The sequence below is a fragment of the Meyerozyma guilliermondii genome, genomic scaffold (assembly GCF_000149425.1).
Source record: "Meyerozyma guilliermondii ATCC 6260 scaffold_3 genomic scaffold, whole genome shotgun sequence".
Classification (NCBI taxonomy): domain Eukaryota; kingdom Fungi; phylum Ascomycota; class Pichiomycetes; order Serinales; family Debaryomycetaceae; genus Meyerozyma; species Meyerozyma guilliermondii.
In genome coordinates, this window is record NW_001809798.1 from 1464338 (window position 1) to 1478245 (window position 13908).

The 13908-nt window shown below is 44.1% G+C and overlaps 10 protein-coding genes across 10 annotated transcripts; 5 read left to right on the forward strand and 5 right to left on the reverse strand. All coding sequences in view use genetic code 12, as the record gives it.

Annotated features, from left to right (window-relative positions):
- Positions 1-83: 83 nt before the first annotated feature.
- On the forward strand, positions 84-1079 carry PGUG_03128 (anaphase promoting complex subunit; the record flags this gene model as incomplete). The annotated part of the gene is made up of 1 exon (XM_001485349.1): positions 84-1079. One exon carries the CDS (start codon positions 84-86, stop codon positions 1077-1079), a length of 996 nt encoding a protein of 331 aa, XP_001485399.2.
- Positions 1080-1105: 26 nt separating this feature from the next.
- On the reverse strand, positions 1106-1996 carry PGUG_03129 (nicotinate-nucleotide diphosphorylase (carboxylating); the record flags this gene model as incomplete). Its single annotated transcript, XM_001485350.1, has 1 exon — positions 1106-1996. The coding sequence occupies one exon, from the start codon at positions 1994-1996 to the stop codon at positions 1106-1108; it is 891 nt and encodes a 296-aa protein (XP_001485400.2).
- A 136-nt stretch (positions 1997-2132) lies between these two features.
- Positions 2133-2864, forward strand: PGUG_03130 (uncharacterized protein; the record flags this gene model as incomplete). Its single annotated transcript, XM_001485351.1, has 1 exon — positions 2133-2864. One exon carries the CDS (start codon positions 2133-2135, stop codon positions 2862-2864), a length of 732 nt encoding a protein of 243 aa, XP_001485401.2.
- An 11-nt stretch (positions 2865-2875) lies between these two features.
- PGUG_03131 (uncharacterized protein) lies at positions 2876-4015 on the reverse strand (the record flags this gene model as incomplete). Its single annotated transcript, XM_001485352.1, has 1 exon — positions 2876-4015. The coding sequence occupies one exon, from the start codon at positions 4013-4015 to the stop codon at positions 2876-2878; it is 1140 nt and encodes a 379-aa protein (XP_001485402.2).
- A 284-nt stretch (positions 4016-4299) lies between these two features.
- On the forward strand, positions 4300-6240 carry PGUG_03132 (uncharacterized protein; the record flags this gene model as incomplete). Its single annotated transcript, XM_001485353.1, has 1 exon — positions 4300-6240. One exon carries the CDS (start codon positions 4300-4302, stop codon positions 6238-6240), a length of 1941 nt encoding a protein of 646 aa, XP_001485403.2.
- Positions 6241-6282: 42 nt separating this feature from the next.
- MTO1 (tRNA modification protein) lies at positions 6283-8394 on the reverse strand (the record flags this gene model as incomplete). The annotated part of the gene is made up of 1 exon (XM_001485354.1): positions 6283-8394. One exon carries the CDS (start codon positions 8392-8394, stop codon positions 6283-6285), a length of 2112 nt encoding a protein of 703 aa, XP_001485404.2.
- A 61-nt stretch (positions 8395-8455) lies between these two features.
- On the reverse strand, positions 8456-9202 carry PGUG_03134 (uncharacterized protein; the record flags this gene model as incomplete). Its single annotated transcript, XM_001485356.1, has 1 exon — positions 8456-9202. The coding sequence occupies one exon, from the start codon at positions 9200-9202 to the stop codon at positions 8456-8458; it is 747 nt and encodes a 248-aa protein (XP_001485406.2).
- PGUG_03135 (uncharacterized protein) lies at positions 8466-9314 on the forward strand (the record flags this gene model as incomplete). The annotated part of the gene is made up of 1 exon (XM_001485355.1): positions 8466-9314. The coding sequence occupies one exon, from the start codon at positions 8466-8468 to the stop codon at positions 9312-9314; it is 849 nt and encodes a 282-aa protein (XP_001485405.2).
- Positions 9315-9327: 13 nt separating this feature from the next.
- Positions 9328-11964, reverse strand: PGUG_03136 (uncharacterized protein; the record flags this gene model as incomplete). The annotated part of the gene is made up of 1 exon (XM_001485357.1): positions 9328-11964. One exon carries the CDS (start codon positions 11962-11964, stop codon positions 9328-9330), a length of 2637 nt encoding a protein of 878 aa, XP_001485407.2.
- Positions 11965-12407: 443 nt separating this feature from the next.
- On the forward strand, positions 12408-12983 carry ZCF4 (Zcf4p; the record flags this gene model as incomplete). The annotated part of the gene is made up of 1 exon (XM_001485358.1): positions 12408-12983. One exon carries the CDS (start codon positions 12408-12410, stop codon positions 12981-12983), a length of 576 nt encoding a protein of 191 aa, XP_001485408.2.
- Positions 12984-13908: the final 925 nt, after the last annotated feature.

A 13908-nucleotide genomic window follows, 5' to 3' on the forward strand; every position in this document is an offset into this window, starting at 1 on the left:
TGGGTAGCTAGTTCATGATTGTAGTATGAATGAAAATTTAGGATTTGTCGCGAACTTCAGATCGAATAGTAAACATTATTTGAATGGCACAACGGCCCCAGTGGAACGACCTGGAAGGTCAATCATCTGACCTCAACGCGCTTGCCGCGTCCACACTGCATTTTCTTGAACTACAAAGTCACATTTCACGAGATGAGCTCGTAGGGTCAGTTTCTGGAAACCATGAAGGTAGTCAATACGACGATCAAAACGGAGAAAGTCATGAAGGTTCCAATCCTGGTATGGTCAATGAAGAGCAGCCATCTTTGGAGCAGATCCAGCAGGTTTATTATAGCAAAGGTCTTGAAGAGCTCGAAAGTTTAAAGCTTCTTGATCTTACACCACTTGCCAACTGGAAACTCTCCTCCTTCAAGCCGGGATTTGGGCTTCCCCAGCTTCGGGCAGACACCCCAGAATCATACTGGCAGTCCGATGGGAGCAATGGAGTCAGCAACATTAACGCAGGAAACTCGGATCAATTGGTAGTTCCTCATTCCATCACCATACAATTTGCAAAAAGAGTATCGCTCGAACGGATTTCTATATTCACCAATTATTCTTTGGACGAATCGTACACACCGTCCAAGATACAGATTCTTGCTGGCAATTCTGACGGGTGGGATCTCAGTGAGGTTTGCACCGTCAATTTCAATAAGCCAATTGGCTGGTCTCACATCATATTTAATCGCATTCGTCAAGATGGAGTACTCAAGTGTTTTGTCGTCAAATTGAAGGTTTTGGCCAACCACCAGGACGGCAAGGACTCGCATATTCGTGCCATACGATGTTTTGGCAAACGAAGTACCACTCATGGAAAAGTGGCTGCTACAGAAATTCCCTTTAGTTTGGGGTCTGGTGAGCTTTTACGGGAATTGAGCTTAAATAGTGCAGCGCTGGCGCTGGCTATGGAAGAGTCGTTGGACCAGGGAGTGAATTTTGACGACAACGAGACCTCGAGGATCATTAATAATGTGAACGAAGTGATTGGGTTCAATGGGTTTCAAAGTCTAGAGCTCAAAAGTGTGCTGTCGATCAGATAAAAAAGTGTCTAGTATTTATATACATGTCACTGGATCTTCAAAGAAAAGTCAACGATCCCAGTGCCTTGGTGAACAGACGACGTCGAGTAGATGTCTACGTCGTTACACAAGTAGGTGCTCAAGTTGGAGAGGGTCAAACCACCCGAACATTCCAACAAAAACGCCTTATTCGAACCTTGATAACGCAGTTTCAAACTCTTCGCAACCTTCTGCAACTCTGGTCCTTGGAAATTATCCAACATGATGACATCTGCCCCGGCGTCAATGGCTTCTATAGCATCTTTTTCACTGCTTACTTCCACCTCTACTTTCACGGCAAATCCACAAACCGACTTCGCTTTTTTCACAGCTTCTGTAATGTTGCCGGTAGACGTTATATGGTTGTCCTTAAGCATCACCATCGAGCTCAAATCGTAGCGGTGAGTGTCAATGCCTCCTACTAGCATTGAGTATTTTTCAAGCTGACGCAAACCAGGAGTGGTTTTCCGAGTTCCAGCAATAATGCCGGTGTATCCGCTCTTGTCTGCCAACTTCTTGGTAATATGGGACTGGGTGGCAATACCAGAGGCTCTCGCCATCAAATTGAGGGCCGTGCGCTCTGCAAGTAGAATATTATTGGCGGGTCCATGAACTGTAGCGACAACAATTTTACCCAGCGATTTCGACAATTGTTCATCTGAAACGTAGTCACCCTCCTTAAAGTGCCACTCCACTTCAAGCTCACATTGCTTGAACACTTCAGCAGCAAAGGGAACTCCACAAATTACACCTTTTTGCTTCATGAAAAGCTTCGCCGTTTCGGGTTTGTCTCCTACTACAAATGCCCCAAAATCAAACGATGGTACATCTTCTCGAATATACTCTGTGATCTGCTGTTTCCAATGCCCGTTGGCGGGAAGAAGGTTCGAATAGGACATTTTAAGTGCTGGCGTGAAGTTTAGCGTTGAGTTCTCCACAGAATAATTTCCGGGGAAATTCAGCGCGCGAAAACTGAAGTGATCTTCACCAACTAATTTACAAGCTGCTGAAAATGAATTTAATGTACATTGTATAATGACGGCTCCTAAACACCCAGCTCGTAAAGTACAATCCACCTTCACTGCCAAGATACCTACAAAATGCAAACAGTGCCATATGTCATACTTTTCACATATCAAGAACGATGTGAATACCCATAAAAAGTATCACACAAATTTCCTAGAAGGACCCTCGTGGCTGGCATCGTCTGCCTGTAAGACTCTCAAGTCTATTCAACTTCGAAAAGGGAGAAAAAATACTTCGGTAACTTTAATTTCAGTGGACAAATCGGACTCCAATGACCACCTAAAACTGGTAATGAAAGTGGTTAATAATGAGCTCAATGCTGTAGCGGAGTTTGAACACTGGAAGTATACAAACACCGGTATTGAAGGGAAAGCGTATTTGGCAATTGCTGCTCGTAGAGTGGTCGGAGTATGTACAATTGAACCAATAGTCAATCCTGAATTGCAGTGTCGATGGATGGTTTTCAACACTCAAGAACTTGTTCCAGAGCAAACGAACAGCTCCATAAAAATTGGTATCTCACGGATCTGGGTGGCTCCCAACTGGCGACGGCTAGGCATTGCCCAAACGCTTTTGGATGCGGTTCGAGAGTACACTATCTACGGCGTTGTTCTTAACAAGCATGAACTAGGCTTTAGTCAACCCAGTTCGTCTGGAGGACTACTATCCAAATACTACAATGGTAAAATGCATAAAAGCGGCGAGTTTCTCATTCCCGTGTATCTAGAATTGCCTCAATAAGTTAATAGACATCAGTTGCCAAATACCGTTTGGGACCCAGCAATATGAACAATTTTATTCACATACTCGTAGATGGAGCCCGTGAGCCCTCCACTGACAACTACCTTAAGCCCTCGGGGCAATGCACCTCTGAACATGGCTCGAGGACCCTGTTCCATGAATAATCTGTAGGCAGTGGAAAGTGAGTCTTTGGACAAAGTCTTGCCATTTTTCAGCTGGACGTGACTCTTTATGACATCAATTGGCTGCGTGACAGTTATAACGGCGGCAGAGGAGAGTAGATGGAGCCCCAACAGCTGCACAAATGTATGGTTATGGCCAAACCAGCCTTGCGAAGCAGAGTTGCTATGGGGATCTATAAGCTGTCTGGTGGCATTGTAAGAGGAAAGCCATACGGTGGAGACGGCCACCTGGCGCACTATAGTGATGAAAGAACCAGCAGTGAATCCAGTCAAGCCTTTGAGCTGGTATATCTCTTTAACTGTTCCGAAAAATGTCAGGGAAGGATGGTTGTTGAACGAGGTTTTCAAGATGTCTTTAGGAGTCGGGTGACGGGGTGAAGTAAATCTGCTCTGAGTACCACCCTTTACCTGGGCCACAATATCGCATGTATAGTATGCATGAGGCGATAAGTAGGATTTTCCATAAACGAACTTCTGGCGGTGAGGATGTCCTCCGGTGACATTCATTCCAGATTTGGCGGTTCGGGAGATTTCGTTGGTCAATAACATATTTTGGATCATGGCGATCTTGATATTCTCAAAGGGAATAATCCACAAAGATTCTAAAGTTCCACTCATAGCTCCAGCAATTACGATTCGTGGAGCCGTAGTTTTGCGGTGGTGATTTCCATGTCCATCCACTGAGTCTGTGGCCATAAATTTTGTCAGCCAGTTGTACGACACCAATCGAGCACAGCTCTTAACCACACTGCCCAAAACCAAGGCGCTACATCCTTTATAAACCTGAGCAATGCTGCTGGGGAAGTTGCCCGGAACATTGAATTTCTTCATCGTAACCTCGTTATTCAATTGCTGTTGGGTTTTGATACAGTCCAATGGATACGTGAGTGTGGAGGCTACGGCTGTAGACACACAGCCGGACATCAACGCAGTGGCAAGTGTATCTCCATTGGGGGTGGTGGTAGTCATAGTAGCAAAGAACTGTGCGCGCCAAAATGTAATGCGAAGTGAAATTTAAGATTAAAAACAGTGCGACTGAGGTGTTTACGAAAATAGTGGCATTGCGTGGCCTCGGACCGGAGAGGGTGTCTTGCTTGTATTCAATTTTTTAACTACCAATAGCTCTTATCGATATTCAGAAGTGAAGGTTTTTCTTGGCTTTCATTGTTTTACAGGTACTGGCTCTGTTCCATCCTCATCATTGATTATCATTGATTCAATTCCTCAATTCTTCCACTTCCATTCCCTATTTCATGGAAGTCTCTACTCCAGGAAGGAGTGTCACCGAACCATCCACCCCCATTCGTGATCTGTCCCCAGCACGTCTTTCGTCTGGTAGCCATACCGATCCCAATCGTCGTTCTCAAGGCGTACGAGTTCCCCTTCCTCCCCATGATATTCCACGTCTATCGTTCTCCTTGGCACAAGAGGAAGCTCGCCGAGCGGAGAGAAGATCCAGACGAAGTGGAAGACATCAGGTTAATGCTAATGAGCCGACATCTCGCTCTCGGTCTCGGTCGCGAAGAAACAGTCTCACACTCGATCCTCGTCTGAGCGGAGATTTTGCACAACGAGTCAAGAGAAGACGACGGTCATCGTTGGTGGAGGTGGACCGCAGCACTAAACGCATTTTCAATCCAGGATATGTAGAACCAGTTACTGTGGACTACCTCAAGTTTTTTTGCAAGGTTCTGATCGCAGAGAAAAATAAGCTTGCAGAACACCAACAACCTATTATTGATTCACCACCGAACCGATCCCGTTCTCGTTCGTCCTTTTTGATCCACTACTCCGATCAAAATCCTGAAATAGACGAGTTCAACAACTCGCTTCCACTTCCATCTGATACCCATCCTCTATTGTCACCCGTAATTCGTTCAGACCCAGACAATGTCTACGAGCATGATACTCCTTATGACAACCATGACTTGAAACCTGCGCCCCCTTCTAAACCAAAATCATTTTCGTATCTTGAAAGAATTCTTGCGTCCCAGGGTCAGAAGAAACAAGAAGCACCTGCTTACACTTTTGGTCCTCAAAGCTTCAAGACTCCTGCAAGCAAAGCACCGAAATCTCCAGTCGACCAAACATCGCCTTTTATTATCGATGATAAAGGAATTGAAAGTACTCACGAACTGCCACTTCCAGATATGCCTGTCGAACAGGAAACTACACCGCAACCCATTTCAAATGCTCCCGTGACAGCCACACCACCTTATCTTTCTGAAGACCCCAATGGACAAGACGAGCTTCCTGGCGAGACGGAAATCGGGAAAACAGACTTAGCAGATGGCATCGAAGAAGCTAATTTTGAAATTCCAAACGATTTAGACACCCAACAAGAGCATGATAATCTGACAGAATCACCTCAGGTACCCTCTTTTGGTAATACTTTAGCCAAAGATATGCTTTCACCACCCACCGCTCTGCTGGTGCACACTCCCAGTATTGATGGAACTCCAGAGCGTACGTTTCAAGACGTATTAGGATTTTCACCTAGTATAATTCAAGAGGAGTACACTTTGATGGATGCTGTGAATGTTCCCGATATTATTGAACCTGATTCAGATGATGAAAATCCACATGAACCACCTTCACGGAATCTGCCATCACCTCTGCCTGCTAGAGAATCTAGTTCTGAACGGTCTCCAACAACATTAAGTCATCGGACCCGGATTCCACATGCGTTGCTATCACTTCCAGACCAAGAAGTCTCAACTGTCTCTTCTTTCCCCATTGCAATGATAAGAAAAATGGTCAAGTCTAGTCAGACTTCTGCATTTGAAAATCAAGTAAATCTTGTCCCTGCGGCGAGAAGAAAGGTTCGCTTCCGGCCAGAGATTTACCAGGAGATAGCAGCCAAGTCGAGCGAGTTCATCCTGGCAATGATGGAAGATCTCGAGGCGTATGCAAGTCATAGATCAGCATCGCCCAATTACCAGATTACTATCAAAGACGTCTTGCTATACTTGCACCGGATCCGATTTATCAAGAACAACAGTGATGAGATCGACACAGTAGCAAGATTGGCTCATAGTGTGCTACCCACAGAGACGTTAATATCATTAGACAACAGCATTGCTGGTGCCGTGGAAGTGTCTTCTGGGCTGAAGTCTTCAGCTGAAAGTGACGACCTTTACGTGGACGATTTTTACGGCTCGGAGTCGCTGGACGACAATATTGCCGAATTGTAGCATAAATTTGTACATTATTCATTCACATCTATTTACATCAACTCACGTAGCCAGATCCCATTCCTGTGCGAGTTGTGATTGGTTTCCCTTGACAAGCTTGAATAGTTCAAAGATTGCAGCTGGTGTTACACCCTGAATTCTTCTTGCTTGTCCAATGGTTTTTGGTTGGATTGTGTTCAACAAATGGCACACCTCGTAGGAAATTTTAAGGTTGCCCTCATTATTGTAGACAAAGTTTTTCGGTAAAAGTAAGTTTTCGTCTGCTTTGTATGCCCTTAAATGAGCCTCTTCCTTCTTCATCCATGGCTCGTATGTGCTCTCCACATCTATGCGATTGAGCAACCGTGGGTTGATAGAATCAAAAACTGGTGGAAGGTCTCCGACAATTTGAGGTAAAGATTTCATGAGAAGTTCAAGATCAACGTCTCGATATGAAAGAAGTTTCCACCCGTCAACCACAGCGGTACGGTTCACATCCAGCTCTGTGCCTTTCAACGCAGGAGCCCATCTCGCACCCGAAAGAGAAACCGATTGCAAAAAACTTTTTATAGCGTCAAAATTGTTCATCTCATTCTTGTAATGTTTGTAGCGTTCTTCGCTAACCACACCTGCAAGATACCCTTTTTCTGTCAACCTTTTGTCTGCGTTGTCAGATCTTATGGAGATCCTGAACTCTGATCTCGATGTGAACATCCTATAGGGTTCTTCAACACCTTTGGTGATCAAATCGTCTACTAGAACTCCAAGGTATCCATCTGACCTTTGAACTATCAATGGCGGCTTACCAGCAAGAGAAAGCCCGGCATTTATACCTGCCAAACATCCCTGAGCCGCGGCTTCTTCATAGCCTGTGGTTCCATTGATTTGACCTGCGAGGTACAACCCGTCCACAAGTTTTGTCTCCAACGTCTGTCTCAACTCTCGAGGATCCACAAAGTCATACTCCACACCATACCCTGGTTGAACCATTTTGACGTCTTCGCAGCCTGGCATAAGCTTGACCAACTTTTCTTGGAGCTCATGAGGCATGGTGCAAGAAATACCATTCGGATAGACTAGATCTGTGTCCAATCCCTCCGGCTCCAACCATACCATATGGCTCGTTTTTTGAGGAAACTTGATGATTTTCGACTCTATAGAGGGACAATAGCGGGGTCCCTTGACGGTTTCTTTAATATGGATGGACTTGTCAAGGTTGTCAGCTATCAACTTGTGCATTTCTGCTGTGGTGAAGGTGATGTGGCACGAAACCAACTGGTCTTGAAGGTCAACCTTCAGGCTCATATATGACATTGGAGCTGGTGGGTAGTCTGATTTTTGCTCGGAAAGACCTTCATAACGAATAGTTCTGGATGATAAACGTGGAGGAGTTCCAGTCTTAAGTCTTCCCAATCTGAAGCCAGCCTCTTTAAATGTCTTCGAAAGACCAAAAGTGGCATTTTCTCCCATTCTGCCCGCGGGAAAAGACTCAAGTCCAATGTGGATCTCTGCACTCAAAAAAGTGCCAGTGGTTACAACGACTTTGGAGCAACTGAGAACCCTAGAGTCTCCGAGCACCACGCCAACTATACTTCCATATTTTCGTCCTGTGAAGTCAGAGGAGTTCGTTTCTACGTCTTCAATAATGATATCTTTGACCTCGGCTTCTAGGACCGTCAAATTCGGGTAGTTGAGAATGGTTTTTTGCATCTCTTTCAAATATATGCTTCTGTCGATTTGAGCTCGTGGTCCATGGACAGCAGCCCCTTTTGAGGCATTGAGGATCTTGAAGTGAATTCCAGCCTTGTCAGTGATTTTCAGAGCTACTCCATCCAAAGCATCAACTTCTCGAAGAAGGGTCCCTTTGCCTACTCCGCCCATCGAAGGATTGCACGAAGCGGTTCCTATCTTTGAAATGTCTGGGGTTATGAGTGTAGTAGGTGTTCCTGAGCGAGCGGAACCAGTTGCAGCCTCGCAACCAGCATGACCACCGCCTATAACCACAACAGGATGAACTTCGGCTTCTGCTAGTCTCGTTCGAAGTTCACTGTTTAGCATGATTCCTCGCCTTTGTGTGGATGTAGAGGTAGCGGGAGCGGTAAGGAGTGTACTCCGACGAGAAACATGCCCCATTAGTCGCCCTAGGCTCTTTTTTGTGGTAATGCATTTCATCATGGTGATAACCAAGATGCTCGAATTTTATTTTTCACGCTCATCATTTCTCTTTTTAAAGCACTCAAAGTACAATGACTACCAGCGCTGGCGGAGACGACTTGGACGATGGGCTAGAGTACAACGTGAGCCTTTCAGAAGATGAGGGAACTGCTGTCAACACAGAAGAAATAAAACTCCCTTTAGGGTCAGCTGATGATAACGATGAAGCCGATGAGCCTTCTTCAGGTAACAAACGAAAACACAAATCTTCTGCTTTGAAGGAGAAGAAACGTATTAAGATGGAAACAGACATGCAGACAAAGAAAAACTTGTCGAAGGAGGTATCGCCAGAGATTATTGCAGACTTTGTCAACTCCAAGATCTCACAGAAAAATCCAGATTTGTCTTCCTTGGAGTTATCCGAGTTGTACTTTACAAAAACCGATTTCAGATCAACTTCCGACTTTACCGATGAGCGCACATTAAATAACCTCGGCGATTTCATCTTACTGCGCTTCAAAAACATGCTTCCAGCAGGCTCAAAAAAGTCCAAGAAAAGCCTAAAATCTGAAGAACAAAAAGACCAAGACGAACGCAAGTTCATTGCCGTGCTCTCCATGTCTGCACTTCGTGCTTGTGATGTCCATCGAGCCACAAGAGACTTATCTGGCTCTTCCCTAAAACTCATTAATAAGAACAAGCTAGACGTCGACCTCAAGTTGGTGAAAACTACAAGGTCTCGAGTCCTCTGTTGCACACCAGGAAGACTCGCCAAGGTTCTCGCCTCAGAAGATGCTCCGCTTAAAAAGTCTGAAGTGAAAATTATCATCTTGGACAATTCATACTTGGACAAAAAGCTACAAAACGTTTGGGATATCAAGGAAACCACTGAGGTTTTGAAAGAATTGACCCTTTCTGGCTCAAAGGTGTACCTCTATTAAAGTGTATTGTATATTAGATCAGTAAAGGTAAAAATACATGTTTACTGGATGCATAGAACTCAGAGACATCTTTCTTGATTTTGTCGACTGCTTCCTCAGAGATGCTGATACCTGCTTCGGCGATATATGAAGAGGTAGACGACTCTTCGTGAACAAGAGACAACAAGAATTGTATATCAGTAAGTAGCCTGATACAATCTGGTTCATTTTTCGAAGCTTTGTGTGTTCCGTTGGTTTCTGCTTCGTTTTTGTCAGCTGGTTCCTCCTCCTTCTGAGCCGAATCATTTTTAAGCTTTTCTACCAATTTCTTGATTAGCTTGCTCACAATCCACTCTCTCTTGAGCTTCGTGAATTCGCTTTTGACAACTGAGCTTTGATATAATTGTATGTTTTCGTATTCGCTCGTTTCTCTTTGATCTGTAGGGGAAAGGAACACAGAAGATAAGTGGTATATCAAACCGGTAAATTGGTTTGATGGACCACAACGGGCAGACTTAGTATTCAAGTAACCATTGAGCCCTTCCTGAAATTGAGTTGCTATTGGGTGTTTCAAACTCTGTTCAAAGATGAGCGTTATATTCTTTCGACATGAAGCTTCAATCTTGTTAGTGATACTTGACGAGTCGTGGGTATTTGCATCTGGAAGACGAGACAGCAATAATCTCAAATTCTCTTCCAATGAAAGAAGGATGCGAAGAAAATCGTACCTCGTATTTATGTCATTCTTCTCGTCCTGAACTTCAAAGATCGTAACCACATAGTCAACAAACTTTTCTATTCTTGTCCATAATTTTTGAAGGATCCCGTCCCTCAAAGAATTAACCTTTTTGTTTACGAGGCCACTGAATGGTTTAGAAGCGTCAAACTCGTTGAGTTGTTCAGCCAAATCAAGTAGGTTGTATCTTGATTCACCGTGCACAACTTTCTCATCAGAAGTAAGTCCGAGTAAATTGTGAAGTAGACCCGCTTTGGTGAACCATTGTTCAACCTGTGCACTTCCTAGGGCAGCCGATTTGGGAATAAAAAAGGTCGAAGTCGCAATATCATGCACAGTCTCCAAGTACATTTCAACACTGTTGTCTAGCATGTCAAATAATGGTTGACTAAAAAGCGCTGAATGAGTCGAATTGTGCGACAAAGTAGTCAAAGTTGAACATAGTCCACCCTTTGGTTCATCATTGGAATCTTGCATCAAACGGTTCAAGTGTTCATCATACACTGTACTTATCGATGATCCCACATTCTGTAATACTGAAGACAACAGACCATTGTCTTGCAATAGTCTGACTATATTGCATTTAGCGCCCTGACCATAACAGAAACGACACAAATTGGTCAAATCAATGAAGAAATTATAGCACAATTTCTGTGCTTGAATGATCAGAGTCTTTTCTTCGCTCAAAGAAGATTGTGCTTGCTCTAAAAGACTGTCACAGAGAGTAGACACCAGCTTCACTGAGGTCACTACCACATCGTTGACTGCCTCAAGAGATGATTCGGGTATACGAACCTCATATAGTTGATGGTTGAACTTGACAGTATCGGTTTCAAACCAGTTGCGGAACCCAATAACGTCAGCAGCCGACCAGTTTTCAGTGTTTTGTTTCAATGTGGAAACAAGATTGCTTCTTAGCGTAGGGGAATCGAAGTATGTCTTGATGTAGTTGCAAGTGTTCTCAATGTACAAGAATAGCTTCAAGAAATCATACTCAATATTGCTGTCCATACTTGAGCTTGGAACAGGATTGCTGATAAGGGAGCTGACATATGAGGTCCTGATTTCAGCAAATTTCTCAAATACCTTGGTTATAGTGTCAAGCTCTGGATCTTTCAGATTCAAGATAACATAGGCACACAATATACTCACGAGAGGTTGAACCTGCCTTGGTGGACCATTACTATGCAATTGCGAATCTTCGATATCAACGTCTTCTAAGATTATCTCAGAAAGTTCTTCCAAACCAATATCTATGCTCATGTTATAATGACGGATCAAGCTGTGAAGTGCGGTGCCTTGAGATCCAAAGCTTCCCACCCAAGAATTATGTTCAGCAATAAGAACCTCCAAATGCGACTTGAACCTTGATTTAAGGTAGTCAAACTTTCCTTTGAGGTAGATATCCGCTTGAAAAATATCAGCAAATACCGATTCAATCGTAAAGTAGATTTTGCTGTAGTTGATGTATGCTTGAAGTTGAGAGGTCTCGTCAATAACGCTGTTGTCAACCTTGGTCTTTAGTCCTAGGTCAATTGACACTAGGCGATCATAGATCAAGTTTTTGAGGATCGTAGTTTTGCCATTCACTCGTGATTTCTGGGCATGGATTTTTCTCACATCGGAATCAAATCTTGCAAATTGATTTGTGTTCGTAAAGTCTTTGAAATTCAGCTTGCTATACGCCAAAGACGATAACCTTTCGTTGACCTCCATGCTATCTCGATACATAGTTCTTATGTCTTCTGCGATTTCCACAAGGTCTCGATACTTGTGACCTACGAGTTTGAAAAGGTCATTTTTTGCCCGTTCCGCATCGTCTCTATAGTTTTTACTGAGTTTCTGGATCTGGGGAATCAGATATTGTGTGAATATGTCTTCAACGTTGCCTGGCGGTACGTCAACAGACGTGGAGATGGACGGCTGATCGCTCATAGTGACTGGCTTGTTGTCGCGAGTTTTCTACAGTGCATCCACACACCAGTGGTAGTGGTACCTGTGACAAAATTTAAAGAGAATGGTGTATTAAAGTTAGGCATGTGGACTGGCTCTAACAGATTGAGTTCTAGGCAATACACAGTTGTCTAGTTTGCTTGAAAGCGAAAAATATCAGATTTATCAATTCTACATTCAAATCTACTTTCTCTTCCATCTAACTACTTCTAGGAAGTTACTTACTCTGCTTTTGTCTGCTTTCTCTCCTTTCTCTCCTTTTTCTTCTTTTCTTCTCTTCTTTTTTTGCCCATTTCCGCTCGCCTCAACCACGCATTCGGTATAGACTTTGCGCGCTTAGACCCGCTATAATTGCCTAATTGGGACACACGCTTAATTTTGCAAATTCTTTTGACATTCTTATCAGACTACTATTTTCACGGCCTATGGGTGCCCCGGATGTTCCTAGAACGCGGTCGCGAACGGGGTGTTTGACTTGTCGACTGCGCAAAGTCAAGTGTGACGAATCTTCGTATCCCGTGTGCTCAAATTGCAAGCATAAGGACCTACCATGTTCATGGCCAGCCAGCAAAAAAGCCATTTACGAAACGCTTAGGGAAATCAAGTATATAGGAGGGAGGGAGGAGAATGCTAAGGGAAGAATAACTAAGGGAAAGGGAGCGGCAAAACCAAAAAATGAACATCTTTCAGTTGAACTGAAAAATCAGAGACACCCAAGTGAAATTTCCACAACCCCATATCAAACTACTTTTACGGATCCCACCTACAAATACGCACTTTATTCTGACTTTTCCACCCATCGACGGCCGTTTCACTTGGAACCACAAGTGGCTGCAACTGTTACACCAACTGTTGGAGAAGCGGTAAGTGCAAGTGTAAGTACCAGTGTTAGTGCAATATGGGCCGATAATAGTAAAAGTTCAATGTTGAACAAGATAGCATTACAGGAGGAGTGTGTGGAGGAACAGGTTGATTTTGAGGAAGGTGTGACGAAGGGGTAAAGAGGAAACTGGAATGAGGAATGAAAAATGAAGAAAAAGAAAACTAATGTAATGGAAACATAAAGGATAAGGAAGAAAGAAGGTAATGAAACGTAAAGAAAAAGCTAGAAGAACTCATTCGTCATTTGTTTCATTTGTTTCTTTTGCATTTCTGCCTTCTCTTTTAACTCCTAGTCCGGATCACCTGACTTCCCATCTGGCCGGTATCGGTTATTACACAAAATACCGCACGCAAGTTTTTCGCATTCAGTTTATCACTACGTTATCAACACCACTTTTCTCCTGGCCAGTGCATTGAAATCACTTCAATTTGCTCGTGGTGTTCATGACGTCGCTAGAAAACCATGTGGAGGACGCCCCATACTATCAAAACAACTCCAGGACATCGTACTACTCAAGCCATATAACCAAAGACCGAATGGAAAATTCGGTAGTTTCGCCCACTTCCGAGGCTGGATCCGACAATTCGACACCTTACTACTCTGGAACCGCACCACCACAGCTGCAGCAGTTTTACCCACCTACTCATCAACTGAGCAGTCCCCGATGATGCCCCAGAACCACCTCTCCCAGGGGCCCAGGTTCAACCCGCCGAACAGCCATTCTACGTCAATGCTAAAGCAGTATCACCGTATTCTCAAGCGTAGAATTGCCCGTGCAAAACTTGAGGAGAATTTGAAGGTGGCTAGAACTAGAAAACCTTACCTTCATGAGTCTAGACACAAGCATGCCATGCGGAGACCTCGAGGCCAAGGAGGACGGTTTTTGACGGCGGCAGAAATCGCCGAAAAAGAACGGTTGGACAAGTTAAAGGAACAAGAACAAGCCAAGGGTTCAGTCGCTGGAGACGACAATCCGGTTGCTGGCGACCTGCATCCTGGAAATACCATCGCCAGCGACGAAACCGTCTTCCAGTCGTTGATTC